The 17,161-nt window shown below is 44.2% G+C and overlaps 1 protein-coding gene across 1 annotated transcript in view; it reads right to left on the bottom strand.

The window, feature by feature from the left end:
* Positions 1-17,161, bottom strand: part of CACNA2D1 (calcium voltage-gated channel auxiliary subunit alpha2delta 1) — a 575,362-nt gene that overhangs the window by 545,280 nt on the left and 12,921 nt on the right. The window contains exon 2 of the mRNA XM_025203238.1: positions 13,956-14,037. Within this exon, the coding sequence (XP_025059023.1) occupies positions 13,956-14,037 (82 nt within the window). The remainder of the gene's footprint in view (positions 1-13,955; positions 14,038-17,161) is intronic.

The following is a 17,161-nucleotide window of genomic DNA, read 5'->3' as shown; positions in this document are numbered from 1 at the left end:
ATTCCCACACAGAATAAAAAGAATCAAAGGCTACAGAGATGAACTATGAAGAAAGGGAAAACTTTTAAGCATGGTCCATCTTACTGGTAATAGTACCTATATTTACTTGACAGTACCACTATTAATACTTCAGCTCATGTCAGGATTTCACAACAAATGATTTAGAGAGATGATAATTTATGGTTAAAGAACTGAACTGGGTCTCATCAGATCTGGGTTCTGTTCTTAGGTCTGATACAGACTTCCTTTGGCTATGCATATACCACCTTCCAACTGAATCAAGGTCTGCAAAGGATAAGGCCCACACATGACCAAACAATGTAATTAGGCAGCATAGAGGGATCCTGAGTACATGCCGTAGCTCCACTTTTGGGACCTTCCCAACAAACGGCATGGAAGCAGTACTGGTGGGCATGCTCAGCACCCCTCTAATCTGTCCATGACACCTCACTTCCTGGCTCAGGTGCACACAGACCAAAAGTGAATAGGCACAACATGTTTCTTGGTAAGGACACAACAGCCTCAGTAAGGGGGAGCGGAGAGCAATATAAACACATTGCGGGACTTCAGACAGGTCACTTAAATTTCTATATCCCAATTCCCTTTCCATAAAGAAAATTGGGAGTCCTCTTCCCTTCTTATTCCCTACATTTTTGTCTTCCTTGTCTATTTTGATAAGGGCTGTTCAACTGGTGGCCCATAAGGGGCCTACGGTCCCCTGGGTTCCTGCCTAGCTGCCACTTTGCTCTCTGTTCTGGTTGCAACAGAAGCCAGAGACTCTGAGCCCCAACACCCTCCTCCAGCTACTGCCTCCTGCTCCAGCCCTAGGAGGCAGGGGGGTGAGGCAGTGCAAGGAACTGAGGGTGAGTCTGGGGCATGCGGTACAGCAGGGGATGGGGGCATCAAGGGGGCATGCAGTGCAGCAGTGGGGGAAGGAGGGCATCCATAGGATGTGTGGCCACACAGGAAGCATGGCATGCCTTGGTACAGCCCTTGGGGCATGTAGCCCCCTCTGGCAGCTTGGAAGATGGACAGCCCTGATTTAGATTTTAGCCTGTATTGGACAGAAGCTTTACTATCTGTATGTATAGCATGTGGTAAAATGGGGCTCCACCCTTGTTTGGCACCTTTTGGTGCTACTGTAATATAAATCAGTACTCACATTTTTGTAGGTAAACTATCCAGAAGGAGTAGAAAATAAGTCCTCTCAAAGTTACTCACTCTCCCTCTCTCTCATCTCATCGGTATGGGGACTATAGTCATCTTAATTCCAGCGTTCTGTTTCCTCCTATCTTGTACTGCACTAAATATTTTCCTTAGCACTTTGTTTTCAAACACTTGCAGCCTTTTTCCATTTGCTTTTGTTAGTGTCCAGGATTCATAACTGTATAAGAGGACAGGTTGAATAACTGTACTATAAAGCTGGATTTAAAGGTTTCTTGAGATTGCACTTGATGCCAAAGTTGCTCATATTCACCAAATAATTTATTCGTATTAATTTCTGTTCTGTTAAGGCATACTTGGAATATTCATAAGCCACCCATTCTGAATGTTCATTAATATTCAGCTGTTTTGGAAAATCTTGATTAAACTAAGTTACCATAATGCTGTTTATAGTAACTCCATTAAGTATCCAAATGCAGGAGACAGTTTGGTTAATCATTTGAAAAATATTATGATTAGAAGTCATCAGAATAGCTTTCACAACAGTAGAGACTATTAGATAAGAAAATACTACCCAAGGGAAAAGTAGGAGAAACACTATCATTTGGCTCTGTTAAAAATTAACAAACCTTAAAAAGTGTAAAATAACCTTAGTTTTGGTACCTTTGGATATGTGTTCGCCCAAGAGTTAACTATGGCCCTTATTCAGCTGTTGTCCCTTATTCCTCTCTGTTCTACACACAAAACCTGGAATTGATGGTCAATGGCTCAGGGTACAAGCTAGAGTTGGGGTGTTAGGGTAGATTGTCACATTTAGCTTTAGTTGTAACTGCTTGAGTGGTGAATTATAGTATTATGTAAACTTCTATTTTATATTCAACCTTATTTAACCATTGCTTAAGTTTTTGTATAGCCTTATTATTTGAATTTTTCTTCTGCATTTAGCCTTGAGCTCACTTTCACAGGCAGCTTATGTTCCAGCGTTATCAACATAGGCATGTGAAATGTAAGCCTTGTTACTAGCTCAAATTAACTGAACTTGACACTAACTGACTGAATTAAAGGGATGACATGATTGTATACGTTAATGAAGGGTGATAAGAGGGGACCAACTGAACAGTGCACAATTAGAGCCCCTGGAATTTCCGGTTTTCATGAACAGACCGAATTAGAAGTCTGGGGCATGTCCAAATTAAGACAAACAAGTAAAAGACAAAATTAAGATGTGTGCATGTGATGGGTTTGTTGGAACAAAAGACAGGATAAAAACATGAACAGTATGATGATCACAGGAAATGCGATCAGATATGTGGGGAGCCGGAGGAAAAGCAGGGGCAACATTGGAATTGGTCAGACCACAGGTGGAGTACTGTGTCCAGTTCTGGATGCCACATTTCAAGCAGGATGCGGACAACCTGGAGAGGGTCCAAAGAAGAGCCACTCACCTGATTAGAGGCCTGCAGGGAAGGCCCTAAAAGGAAAGGCTAAGGGACCTTAACCTCTTCAGCCTCTCCACGAGAAGGCTGAGAGGGGACCTTGTGGGAGCATACAAATTCATAAGGGGAGAGCAACATGAAGTAGGCAATGATCTGTTCACCAGGGCACCCCCTGAAATGACAAGGAACAATGGCCATAAGCTACTAGAAAGAAGGTTTAGGCTGGACATTAGGAGAAATTTCTTCACGGTCAGGGTTGCCAGAATCTGGAATGGGCTCCCAAGGGAGGTGGTGCTCGCCCCATTCTTGGGGGTCTTCAAGAGGAGACTGGACAGGCACCTGGCTGGGATTACATGACCCCAGGGTTGGTGACTCTCTTCTTGCCTGCCAGGGGCAGGGGGTCAGACTGGATGGCCCACTGAGGTACCTTCCGACTCTATGAATCTATTAAATTTGACAGTATTTGCAAAACACATGGGGGGCGGGGTTCATAATGACTTGTAGTTGCAGCATGGAAATGCCTGCATATGTTAGAAAATGATCACACCATGTTGGTAAAGGAAAAAAAAAAGAAATAAGTAAATTAATAGCTAGGTTACATATATAAATACTAAGCTACAGCATGTGGAAAATTTAGTAATTGATGGAGGGAAGCCCTCCTCAGTAAGATAATTGTGGACCACCCCTTCCACAACAGGACTTTAGCAGTTTCTTCACAAAGGCAAGATGGAGAATAATCTGCTTGTTTCCCTGTAGTAGGGAGTTGCCAGTATCCACTCCCAGTCCTTTGAGGGGAGAGGTGACCAGATTGAGAGGCCTAGTCAGGACTCAGGAGGAGGATATATTACTCTATCTCCACCAAACTCTAAATCAAAGAGTCGTTAGCGACCAAAATGCTGGCTTGCATCCATAGATGCTTCTCAAGCAAATCCCGGGACGTCATTCTCCCCCTGTACTCGGCCTTAGTGAGGCCGCAGCTGGAGTACTGCGTCCAGTTTTGGGCTCCACAATTCAAAAAGGATGTGGAGAAGCTTGAGAGAGTCCAGAGAAGAGAGACGCGCATGATCAGAGGTCAGGGAAGCAGACCCTACGATGACAGGCTGAGAGCCCTGGGGCTCTTTAGTCTGGAAAAGCGCAGGCTCGGGGGTGATCTGATGGCCACCTACAAGTTTATCAGGGGTGACCACCAGTATCTGGGGGAACGTTTGTTCACCAGAGCGCCCCAAGGGATGACGAGGTCGAATGGTCACAAACTACTTCAAGATCATTTCAGGCTGGACATAAAGAAGAATTTCTTTACTGTCAGAGCCCCCAAGGTCTGGAACAGCCTGCCACCGGAGGTGGTTCAAGCGCCTTCATTGAACACCTTCAATGAAAACTGGAAGATGAAACTGGAAAACTGGAAGATGAAACTGGATGCTTAACTTGCTGGGATCCTATGACCCCAGCTGACTTCCTGCCCTTTGGGTAGGGGGCTGGACTCGATGATCTTCCGAGGTCCCTTCCAGCCCTAATGTCTATGAAATCTATGAAAACCAATCAACGGTACCTAGAAATAAAGAGTCAGAGGCATACAGTTAAAGAAAAAGCACAAAAAGGTGGCAACTAGGAAGTAGGGTCTATGTAATCATCTATCATCCAACAAACATCTGTCTGGACTGTATGAGCCAAAAAGACTACCATCTTCTACTTTCAGGACCTCTTGACTGGCCAGATCCTGTGGTGGAGTAACATCTGGGACTGGGTGAGACACTTGGACTAAGTGTTTTTCTCTCTATATAGAACCTACTAAAGCATTTAATGCATTAATAAAATTAGATTTTAATTAAGTTGAATTGTGTGAGATGTATTCCATGTACACTCTGGGTTAATTATGCTTTAGTAATCCTTTAGCACCATAGGGCACTTGTACAGATGCATGCACTGCAGCGCCGGGCATTTTTAAAAGTGCCTGGTGCTATAGCGTGCATTTGTATAAACGGCAATGTGTGTGTCAGCACTGAGAAAATGACAGTGGCATGCTTTTGAACTAAACTGAAGATGTTTTAGTTCAAAAGCACACCGCTGTCATTTTCTACATGCTGATGTACATTTCACTGTTTATACAAATGGATGCAATGCAGCGCCAAGTGCGTTGCTTGCGTGTTCCACAGGCCTGATTAATCAACTCTGCTCTAATGCGCTGGATTTCTAGCATGTGTGGAGCAGACAAAGGCACATGTATAAGTACTTGTGGGTGTTTAAAAGGGATGCCACTTTTACTTGGGCTGGTAACTCACCCAATTTGCACAGAGGATGCAATCTAAATCACTTGAGTGTTGACAGTCAATGCTCTCCCCCAGTTCCCTCCATGCATGGAAAGAAAGACAAACAAGTTCTCCCACAGTTCACTAGAACAGAATCATAGTGGTGAGGCTCATCTTACTATATATAGTACCGATAACCATGGGATATGCCCTCAGGAGTCCTACTAATACACTGGGCATGTGAAGCTGCTGGGAGGACTCAGTGGGTGCATCTACACATGCTATTAGCATGCAGCAACAAACTCAGATGCATATCGTAGCAGAGTTTATTGCTCCCAGGTACGCTGGTCGAACATGCGCCTGGGACAGCAGTACATTGACAGCCTACCCTGACTGGCATGTGCTGTGGAGGGAATGGCTGGGGCACTAGGATGCACCCTCATGCCCCTCAGCTGCATCAGTGTCTACACTTGTGCTGATGTGGGGTTTAGTTTCCTGTAGCCTAATAGGGTTGCACCTGCATACACAAAATGTTTACTACAGACCTAATTAGTCTACTCTACGGTAAACATCTCATGTAAATGCACCTAGTAAATACAAGAGTCTTTCCACTGATTTCAGTGGAAAATGGAGCCAGCTATAAAGTGGCTAAAAAGGCATTATTCATGCTAGTTGTGATTTTCAACCTCTCACCACTTGACTAAATCAAAACTGATTTTCTCTAGAACAGAGATATATTTCTCCTTCCTAAAATTTTCCAAAACAAATTCCAGCTAACTACCCCCCCCCCATGCACTCTGGTTCTACAGCTGTTCATAACAGTCATGCCTGTTAGCTTGTCTTGGAAACAGCTGGATGCAAGATTGGCTAAATTCACCCTTAATACAGAAATTACTATTACAAATCCCTCCATTAGACCAGCTGGCTTTGATCTCCCTAGATACCTTTGGTCTTCTCTAAACCAAATCAGGACAGGACATGGCAGATGTGGATTTCTGTTACATCTATGGGGCTGGACTAGCTCACTGACCTGCAACCGTGGCACCCCTTTTCAAACTTTGAACTACATCACTTCTGAATGCCCTTTCTGTGCATTTAATGGAACTCTATTAGATTTGCATATTACTACACCTGAGGCAATCAGCGGATGCAATATCTGAACATAAAATTGTGAACGTATTTTCTTGCTTTGTGATCATTGTATCATCATACCCTAAAAAAAACCCAAAAAATACCCCAGCATTTTTTACACTAATCATTTTCCCATCTGTTCCCTCCTCCGCAAATGGGAAAAAAACCCCAACCTTGTCTCTCAAAGTTTCCCCAAAATACAGAGACTAGACGATCCATATTGGAAGTCACTTGGAGCATTTCCATGGACTTCAGTAGGCTTTTGATCAGGTTACACCAGGGGCCAGGGAAGAGCTGCAATCTGTTCCCCACACACGCCTGCAATGGGTGGCAGTTCTGCTGACAAGGAAAGCAGCTCACACCTCTGCCCCAGGCCCTAGGCCTGCACTGTCACTGCCCAGTAATCTTAGGGTCTCCATGGAGACTGGCCAGGACCCACACGGGCAAGATGTATAACCGGGTACATGGGATGGAGCCACAGGCAGTTGGGAGCATCCAGGAGCAGAATGAGCAGGACAGGTCAAGGCTGGGATCGAGATCATGGAGCTGTGACAACATGGGGCCAGGGCCTGGGGCAGCACCATGATCTGCTATCCTCACCTCTCTGCCTGCAGAACCAATGCCAGCAGCAGGGATGTGCGAGCAGCTGATCATGACTCTGCCACAAACTCCCAGCTCCACACTGTCACTGTGCTGCAATCCTGATCCCAACCCCAGCCCTGGCCCTGGCCCCACCTGCCTATCCCACTCCCAGACACTGCTCCCCACCCACCCTAGTCCCATCCCATCCACACAGCTATGAACCCTGCCCATTCAGGTCCCAGGCCAGTCTCAATGGAGACTCCATCCATCCCGTCCAGTGTCCCTGGAGGTGGGTGCAGGGCAGATGGGCCAGGGTGTCGGGGCAGCAGGTCTGGGTCTGGTGGGGTGGCAGCAGAGACTGGCAGCAGCAGAGACTGGCAGCAGCAACTGGAAGGGGACCCTTTTGCAGGGACTGCCCAGAAGCAAGTCTGGCTGCTGTACCACCCCAACCCCACTCTAGGCCCAGGGGAGGCAGGACTGGCCACACGTGCCATGGCCAGATGGGCTGGGAAAGGCCGAGGAACCCACGGCAAGCCAGACAAAATCCCTTGGTGGGCCAGATCCGGCCTGTGGGCCATATTTCACTCACCCTTACTTTACACCTAGACATTCAACCCAAATACTGAAAGTTTCAAAGCAACTAAAAGCAGATTCTTACCATTAAAAATACAAAACAAAACAAAAATATGTGCTCCTAGCTATAGCTTTCACTCTTTTAAATGTATGTTAATCCCCAGTTCGGTAAGACTCAGGTCCATGTCAGAAGAGATTTATCTAAGCATTAATGGAAAGATATTAATGGAAGGATACTAGAAAAAATAGTGTGTTTTTTTTAAATCTAAAGTGACAAGCATAGCTTGTAAACAAGATGCAAAAGAGAGAGAGATTGCTTGGGTCACACCTTCCAGGGTTTTACTCTCCCACTTGCAGAGAAGAAAAGCAATTAAAATCTGTGACTAGTGAAAGTCATAATATAGTATAGGTCAGTCCCAAATGGCCTGTATATAAAGTGATATCTTACATAGAAATTCTTAGCATTTATGGTTTTCATTCTGAGATAAAAACTATTCATAAGCCCATCAATATATCCATTGAAATAGCTCCTTCATTTGCATTAGATCTTTATTTTGTTCTGTCTTTTGGCTTTCAAAAGGGACTTTCATACAATATGCATAAAATAATATTTTTATTGGCTTTCTGCAGTTTCTTATAGGTAAAGATAGCTGCATTGATACATTTGGTGACCACTTCACATTATAATTTTGCGCAACAGTCATGCTTAGCAGAAACCACATAAAAAGTTGACCAACTAAATTCCCCAAAAGTTCTGTGCACAGCAGGCCTCCTTTATCCTGAGGATTTCATAGATTTCATAGACATTAGGGCTGGAAGGGACCTTGGAAGATCATCGAGTCCAGCCCCCTGCCCAAAGGGCAGGAAGTCAGCTGGGGTCATAGGATAAGCATCCAATTTTTTCTTGAAGGTGTTCAATGTAGGTGCTTGAACCACCTCTGATGGCAGGCTGTTCCAGACCCTGGGGGTTCAGACAGTAAAGAAATTCTTCCTTAGGTCCAGCCTGAATTGGTCTTGCAGTAGTTTATAACCGTTCGATCTCATTATCCCTTGGAGAGCTCTAGTGAACAAACGTTCCTCCAGATACTGGTGGTCACCCCTGATAAATTTACAGATGGCCATCAGATCACCCCTGAGCCTACACTTTTCCAGGCTAAAGAGCCCCATGGCTCTCAGCTTGTCGTCATAAGGTCTGTTTTCCTGACCTCTGATCATGCATGCAGCTCTTCTCTGGACTCTCTCAAGCTTCTCCACATCCTTTTTGAATTGTGGATCCTGAAACTGGATGCAGCACTCCAGATGTGGCCTCACCAAGGCCTAGTACAAGGGGAGAATGACGTCCCGGGATTTGCTTGAGAAGCATCTATGGATGCAAGCCAGCGTTTTGGTCACTGTACTATCCGCAGCATCACACTGCAGGCTCATGTCCATCTTGTGGTCATTGAGGACCCCCAAGTCTCTTTCTTCCATAGTGCTAGCCAGTGTAGAGGAATGGGATGAGGAATGGAAACTCTGGACTGCTTTGGGTCATGCTTCATCAAGATGCCTACACTAAGAGTAGAGAGGCTGTTTTCCATGTCCCCATCTGAGTGGACAAGGCAGTTGTCCAAAGGGAGATGAAAGCAGAACAAGCAATCTGTACAGGACAATGTGGAACTAGAAGCTGGCAAGGATAAGGAGGGAGGGAAACTGCAACTTGGAACTGGGGTAAGGAATATCTGGGCATGAATAGGCAAGGAGTGAGACTGAGAGTTAGTGGAGTTTGGAGAAAGATGAAGAGAAGGGAGAATCACATTAAATGAAAAGTAGGGGGACAACCAGGACTGACTAGTTAAAAGAGACTTTGGGCAGGAACTTGGGGAAACCATTAAGACTAGACAAGGAGGAAAGGAGGGAAGTCAGTGCTGGAACATATTTGGATAACAGCCATAGGGGGAGGTATAGAGGGCAATGTGGGCATGAGACAGATTGGCCAGGCAGGGAGGGGGGGGGGGCACTGAGGGGTGGGGAGGGCACTCAGTGCAGGGCTTATCATGTATCTGGGACAGGTGAGGCTGGTGGCTTGGCACAGTCCTTCCTGTTGGCGATGGTATGCAGCTGCACCCAGTGTCCTCGACTCATGGGGCACTTTGTTTAGGCGCCTGGCCAGGGACCACCCCCGCAGGGAGGAGCTGGTGCTGCTAGCCACTGGTGGCCAGCCATGGCTGGCTGTGCCTCGTGTCTGGTCCTGGGGCTGTGCATGTATGTTACTGCATATGAAACTAGTCCCACTTAAATTTGAAAGAGAGAAAATAAGCCTGGCTGGGAAAGAAGCCTGGAAACTCAGGGACTAGCTAAGCAAAGAAACTAGGAGGGGGGATGAGAAGCCTATAAATTGGCAAGTGGACATGGCCTCATGAGAACTAGAATAATCAAGATGAAGAGACAGCGTGAAGACAACAGGATGGACACAGGTTGGTAAGGATCAGGAAAAGGAGTCAAACGTGGGAAAAATGAGTCTGCACCTACTGGAATACAATCCCCTCCAGAGCATGAAACAGAACTCAGGATTCCAAAATCCCACCATTCCCTGATGTCAGTAGATATCAGGTGAAACTCACTAGCAAAGTGTCTTATTTCTCCTCCTTATGGTCCACTTACTACTGCCATCAGTTACTGTATTATAGTGATTCCCAAAGGTTGTACCATGGCATACTAGCATGCCAAGATGTGATGGAAGTGTGCTGCTAAACATCCCTGCACCTGCCCCAGCTACTCCAGCCATGCCTGCAACAGATCTTCTGGGGACTATTGCCACTGCTGCCGACTTCCTCGCCTTCCCTACCCCCAGACCATTCCCATGCCAGACCATCCCCACCAACACTTCCAACAGCGCACTCTGCTGAGAGCAGGCTAGGAGGTGGAAGCACAGAGAGAGCTGCCTGGCTTGTCCCCTCCACTCCTCCATGCTTCCAGAATACAGGCGGGGGCATAGGGTTGGTTGCTGGCGTATCAGACCCTGCAGGAGCAGCTTCAGCAGAAGAAGATGCCCTTTGTCCCTTGAGGTACAGACCAAGGATTGAGAAGGAGCAAACCACAAAAAGAGCAGAGTACAGAGGGGCGAGGTCCTGTTCCCACCATCCTTAATTGGTTCCAGTTAGATCAGTGATTCTTAACTTTTCTAGCCTCAAGGCCCTTCTCCACTGTCTTCTCTGATTTTAGATCCATCTCAACCAGGTGACACTCAATTTAGAAAAGTCACAGAGGTGGTAGTTCTACATGTTATCCCTTGGGGAGCAGGCAAGAGATTTACAGGAGAAGGTGACAAGGCTCTAAACCATTCGCCGCCATGAGGACTTCATCAATTTGATACTAGAGGAGACCTCAAGGACTGTGGAGGAAAGATTGCCAGAAGCAGCACTAGAGAAGGAAAAGGAGGACATGGATTCCCAGAAAGCTGCAAGCTTGTGACCCTCTGACAGCTAGCAGAAGTCTTCATCTTCACTCGCAGTGGTTTGCCTGGGGAACAGATATGGAGGCCTGGCCACACAGAAGGAGGAACACGTTCCATTGGGTGGAAGAGGCTAGGCCAGGCATTTCCAAGGTTGGGAGGATCAAGACCACTGCTACTAAGAGAAAACAACGGGTTGTGGTGGCTGGAGACTCCCTTCTGTGGAGGACAGAGGCATCTATCTGCCTGACCTTTTGTCTCAGGAGGTCTGCTGCTCACCTGGGGCTCAAATCTGAGATGTCATGAAAGGATTACTGAGACTCATCTGGCCCTCTGTCCAGAACTTCATGTTGATCATCAGGGATTCTGGTTTTCTCCGATTTTAAAAAATCCCCAAGTTTTGGTTTAAAACAAGTAAGTCCCAGTCCACATTTTCCACAATTTAAATGAAACATCACTAATGCATAGATATATCTAGATATATCTATACATTAGTGGTGTTTCATTTTAATCATGGACAAATGTGGATTTGGGCTTACTTTTTTTTTTAAACCGAAAATTGGTTTATTTGTTTTTTTTTTAAATCAGAGAAAACCAGGATCCCTGTTGATCATCCACGTGGGCATGAATGATATTGGCAAGGGTGACCCTGAGCAGATCAAACATGACTACAGGGCTCTGGGTGCAAAGGTGAAGGGGACAGGGTCTCAGGTAGAGTTTTCCTCAATCCTTCCAGTCAAGGGGAAGGGCCCAGGTAGGAGACGCATCCTGAAAATCAAAGCATAGTTGTGCAGCTGGCATTGCCAGCAGAGCTTTGGCTTCTTTGACCACAGGTTCTTGTTTCAAAAAGAAAGATTGATTGGAAGAACAGTCACCTGGTGAAGAGAGGGAAGAACATCTTCACAGACAGGCTCACTAACCTAGCGAAGAGGGCTTTAAAGTAGTGGAGTAGAGACCAAAGCCCTGAGGTAAGAGGGAAAAAAAGTAACCCGGAGTTAGCACAAGCAGGAGGGGGCAGAGGAGGCCTTCTAATTCTTCCTGGGAAAAAGGGCAATTGGCTAGTTACCATAGGTGCCTGTACACAAATGCACAGAACCTGTGAAACAGGAAGAACTGAAAGTCCCCGCAGAGTCATGGCACTATGACGTGACTGGCATAATAGAGACTTGGGAGCTTGCATGACTGCAGCACTGTCTTGGATGGGTACAAACTGTTCAGGAAGGACAGGCAGGGAAGAAGAGTAGGAGGAGTTACACTTTATGTTTAAGTATTCTGTGATTGTTCAGAGCTTCAGTATGAAACTGGAGACAGGCCTGCTGCAAGTCTCTGCATTCGGGTGAGAGGGGAGAGTGACCAGGGTGTTGTCATGGTGGGTGTCTGCTATAGACCACCAGATCCAGAGGACGAGGTAAATGAGGCTTTCTTGAAACAGCAAGTGGAAGTTTCCTGATCACAGGCCCTGGTTCTCATGCAGGACCTCAATCACCCCAACATTTGCTGGAACAGCAATACAGCTATGCACAGGCAATCCAGGAAGCAGGGTGGGTGAGCAGGGCAGCTGTCCTGGGCCCCGCACTTTGAGGGGCCCCACAGACAGTGCCATACAGGCCCCGCTGCAGCCACCGCGCGCCCCCCCACCCACCCTCCTGGACCCTGCACACCCCTAGAGACAGCTCTGCCAGGAAGTTTTTGGAGAGTTTTAGGGACAACTTTCCTGGTGCAAGTGCTGGAGAGGCCAACTGGGAGCCATGCTCTTCTTGATCTGCTACTCACAAACAGGGAAGAACTGATAGTGAATACAGTAGTGGATGGCAACTTGGGCAACAGAGACCACAAGATGATTGAGTTCAGGATCCTATGGAAAGGAAGGATGGAAAGCAGCAGAGTAAGGACCCTGGACTTCAGAAAAGCAGAATTTGAACCACCCATGGAACTGATGGGCAGGATCCCCTGGGAAGCCAGGGGGCTGAACTAGATGATGCCCTAAGGTAATCCTTCTAATCCTTTTTTTTTTTTTTTTAATTTTGATTCTAGGATTCTAATCCTTTACTCAAAAAAGATGCATTTGGTATAAATTGTTAACAATATATCTCAGCACTGGTATAACTTCCTCCTGGAGGGAAATGGAATATGTTATAAGTTTGGAACATACATATATGAGATGTATGTATATATTTTTTTCTTTCTGGGTGTAAGAGTTAAGTGTGCCACCAATTTTAACCCAGAAAAAAAAAGTGTGCCGCAGGTATCAAACGTTTGAGAAACACTGCTATATTAGATCAAGTGGTAAAGGTTTGCGAGGTGGATCTAAAGATTCTGACCCTGCTGGTGACAAATGTGGGCATCAATAAGAAGTGGCATGATAGAACATTTGCTTTTTTCCAGAATATTAAAAAACCTTTAAAATTAAACATTTTTTAAAAATTATATTAAACCATACTTTTTAGCAAATTCAAGCACTCTGAAAATACAAAAAAATGAGCAAATACAAAAATGAAGGTTGCTTCTGTAACTTGAATGAACTCTTCCTTAGATTATGACATTGGATTTAGTTAGATGATCACATACTATTTTAACATGAACACATAAAAATAAATATATTAGAAAGGACTTTTTAAGATTCCAAAATCAAACAATAGGAAATCAGCACATAGGAAAACTATGGCCGCCTTTGCAAATTTTTATGCACAGGCAATCATAAATCTAGGATTTGCTGACTTTTGAGTGTTTGATTTTGGATTTAAAATCCTAAAAGTCCTTTAAGTGTGTGCCTGTGTATGTGTGCACATGTGTATGGTTGTGAGAGAGTCTGAGAGAGAGAAAGAAATAATAAAATATGGTAATATAAATAATTCTTCTCCATAGAAAATATTTTTTTTCTAATATATACTCTGAATTAAACTAGCATAACTGAATTCAATAAGATAGCTTTTATTCTCTTCCACTGACATGTCGCCAATAAAGTCTGTCTCTATTCAGAAAATATGTGCGTCAAAAAACTTGTCTTCTCTCTTTCAGTACAGAGCAAAGGTTTTCACTATCTTTCCCTGAACAGTTGCTTCCTGGATACTATATTTGACAAATATATAATATAAAAGAGCTGTCCTATCATGCAAGTGAGTTACAACAATGGTAAACCATATGCCTGGTACACCAGAGCTGATTAAATATTAGCAATAAGCAAGTGCTTCAACATTAAAGGAGTGAATTAATGGATGTCTATGTTATTCATTTCCTTCCAAGTAAACATTAGAGTAAAGGGATGCTGTAGAGTTAAATTCCCAGAGAAGTCATTGCTAGATAGGATGAATTAATTCTATCCTCTAGATGATGTATACTATGCATTTTTCACCATGCTCCTTGCAGATAAAGCTGCCACCCATTCTGACTCACCTCAGCCAGCCGGTCCACCCCGCTTGCAGTTCTTGCCAATGTTACAAGGTCATCTTGCATCTTTTCCACCCATGACTTTATTCTACATAAATAAAAAAAAAAAAAAATAGAGAAAGAGACGTCTCATCAGATCAATGGCAAATAGCTATGAAGATCACAAACACAAATGCAGGCTGACAGATTATCTTTCATGTGGTAGACTGATGCTGAAGTCCCCTTGATACTGTTGTGAATCTGCTTTAGACATGCTCTCTATTTCCCTATTCACTGTCATAGAAGCTCTCTGCCTAACATATTAGGAAATTGCCTGCAATTATGTAGCACCAAGAAGAAGGCAAAAAATCAAAACATATGGAAATAGTTGTATAGAGCCTTGTCTTTGAATGCTGAAAAATCAGTTGTTTGCCCTCTCAGAATATACCTTAAATATGGGGAAATATGCAGGAAGCTGAACTAATTCTCTTTTTCTAACCTTTTCTGTTATCCTTATAAGACTTCATGGTCATCACTGCATATCCTACTGGACTAGAGTTGATTTCTCAAAACCCATCACCACAACTAACATGATAGCTGCAGCAGAGAGGTCCAATACTAAACATTATTCAGACTGAACTAGTGCCCTATTCACATTTTGATTGTAAACTTCCTTCTGGCAGGGGTGACCTTTTATTCAAGCCTGACTTCCATATAGTTTTCTATAGTGATTGCTCAACTGGCAGCTGTGGAAACATGAATGCTATTCTACTACTATTAATAGTCTAGCTATCCCATAAATTTTAATATATGTATCCTTTCAACAGCCCTGTGATGTATATCCATTCTAGCCATAGGACATTGAAGTGCGGAGGTGTAAAACCTCAGAATCACTGGGAGCTGCATCTGAAGGGCCAGGTTGCTGAGCAGGCAAACTGCTTTGTCAGCCAAGCTAGAAAGGGAAAGGCCTACTCAGCCCACGGGCTTTAAAAGGGAAAAAAATTATGCTCAAGGATGCTCTTCGGCATTGCTCTTCAGCAGGGACAAAGACAGGGACAGAGATGTTTTATTGTATTACCTGTTCCAATTTTTTTAATTCCACAGTGGGGGAGGAAGAAAGGATGAATGGATTTTGGAGACAACCATGGCATCTTTCTGAGAGGGAGGTACATCTTGGGAGGGATAGCAAATCAAGGAAAGGAAATGCTTGAGTTCGAGTGTTGAGAGTAGGAGTGGGTAGAGATAGGAAGGAATGTAGGGGGTGGGAATTGTTCTTTTTTTTATGGAGATATTGAATGAGGGTTGGGAAGAGAAGCTGGGTTGGGCTGCATGCAAGGTAGGGGAGGGACATCTCCTTGGTCAGGGGCAGGAGAACCAAATGGGAGTGGATTGCTTCTAGATATTGCTGATTCGGGATAAGAATTCGTTCTGTGTTATCATTTTAAATCATTTATTCTATTTTTATATTGTTTTGTCTTTTATTGTAAGCCTTCCCAAGCCTTTCTTGTGAAGAGTGACATATCCATCTAACGTGTACATAAATGTAAGTACCAAGAGATCCCCAAATCCACCATTTAAGTTGCCAATGACATTTTCAAGATCACCACTCAGCTGCCAATTACCCCTGTAGGCACTTAACTTTTTGCCATTGAACATGTGGAAATCAATGCAAGTGCCAACACCATCCTATAAATGAGTTGTTTAGAGCCCTAGCTCATACTAAATCCAAGAGCAGGATTTTCAGACTAGGCACAAACTTGGTCTTTGTGGCACTGCCCAATCAAACCAGTGTGCTCAGACCATAAACTAAGCCAGATGTAGTCTGAATAAAAAGGCAGTCTATAAACAATGGTGCATAGATGTTACCAACCCCATAGCCAACGGATCAGAAGTTACACCCTAAGTTAAAATCCCTGTTCTACCTGATTTGGAATAGTTATGCTGCAACTAGTATCAGAAAAGCCATACCTCAGGAGCCAAGTTTTCCTCGTGTATTGTATGGGGCATCAGCACACCTAATGCAGGGCTGAGGATTCCAACTTGTAGGAACTCATATCGTTTTCAGTCCTCTCCCATACTGGCACAAGGTCAGTTGCATATGTCACTATGAGATGTTTTTTTCACTTTTGAAACATTTTTATTATTATTATTCCCAAGGTAGCACTTATAGAAAAAAATGCTGAGGACAGGAAACTTAGTTACAGACTCCTAGGGGATTCTGCTTATTGTATCATTGAGTAATACAAATCAACCAATGTGGCAAAAGGAGACCATCTCATTGCAGTAATTTATTACAATTATTCCTAACTGATTTTTTTTTTTTAGGTTCATAAGCTCAAAGTGAACCTCTGAAAAGAAAGTCTTGGTTCTCTCTATTGTATCTTTATTATTATTGTTAATATGATGATGAAGGGTTTTTACCTTTTTTTAAAAATAATTTAAGTGTATTTCAAAAATGAAAAGTGATAAATCTGGCAGGGATTTGAAGTTTTGGTCAGCCCACTCTATGGTTTTAGAAAATAAAATTTTCGTCTGTTGTTTTTTTCCCCAGCTTCTCCTTTTGATGAACTATTTTGCGTACTTGTCATACTAAAGTGCACTAGCTAGTCTACAACAGTGATTCACAAAACACTACAAATTAGGGCATCACGAAGGCCAGAATCCCAGTTTTGTTTTGGCCCCTTCGCAGAAATCTGTTGGTGTAAAGGGTCAGGTTCTGCTCAGCAGGGAATTCTGCGGGCATGTATCTTGCACCTGTTTCACCATGGCACCTGGCACCAGTCATGCACAGAGGTGTCTGATGAGCTCCCACAGTCTGAGTGGCCAGTATTATACTCCCTTGGGGAACACTGCCAGCTGGCATAATTGTTGCAGTCCCCAAAATTGCTCTATATCTGCAGAGGCCAGGCATATGTCAGTACGGATGCCTTATTTAAGGTGCAGTACTAGCTTCCCTGTGGGTCCCCTCTGCTGCATGAAACAGAAAATCTGCACAAAAGAGAATCTAGGCTGAGGTCTTTAAATCAGGGACTCTCCCATACACACATTATCTAAAATGCTAAACATCTTGGAGAAAGTCAAATGCCATGCAAAATTTCCCCCAGGCCCATTCCCGTACAAGCAAAACAGGCTCCTATGACATCTACTTGTGCGCAGGCAGGAAAGCAACTTCTCAGGTTCAAAAATGAAAAACAGGTCATTTTTAAAGGTCTATTTGGTTGCCTACCCCACAT

The sequence above is a fragment of the Alligator sinensis genome, unplaced genomic scaffold (assembly GCF_000455745.1).
Source record: "Alligator sinensis unplaced genomic scaffold, ASM45574v1 scaffold567_1, whole genome shotgun sequence".
Lineage (NCBI taxonomy): Eukaryota > Metazoa > Chordata > Crocodylia > Alligatoridae > Alligator > Alligator sinensis.
The sequence above is the reverse complement of the archived record's forward strand: the minus strand, read 5'-3'. Positions and strand labels throughout refer to the sequence as shown.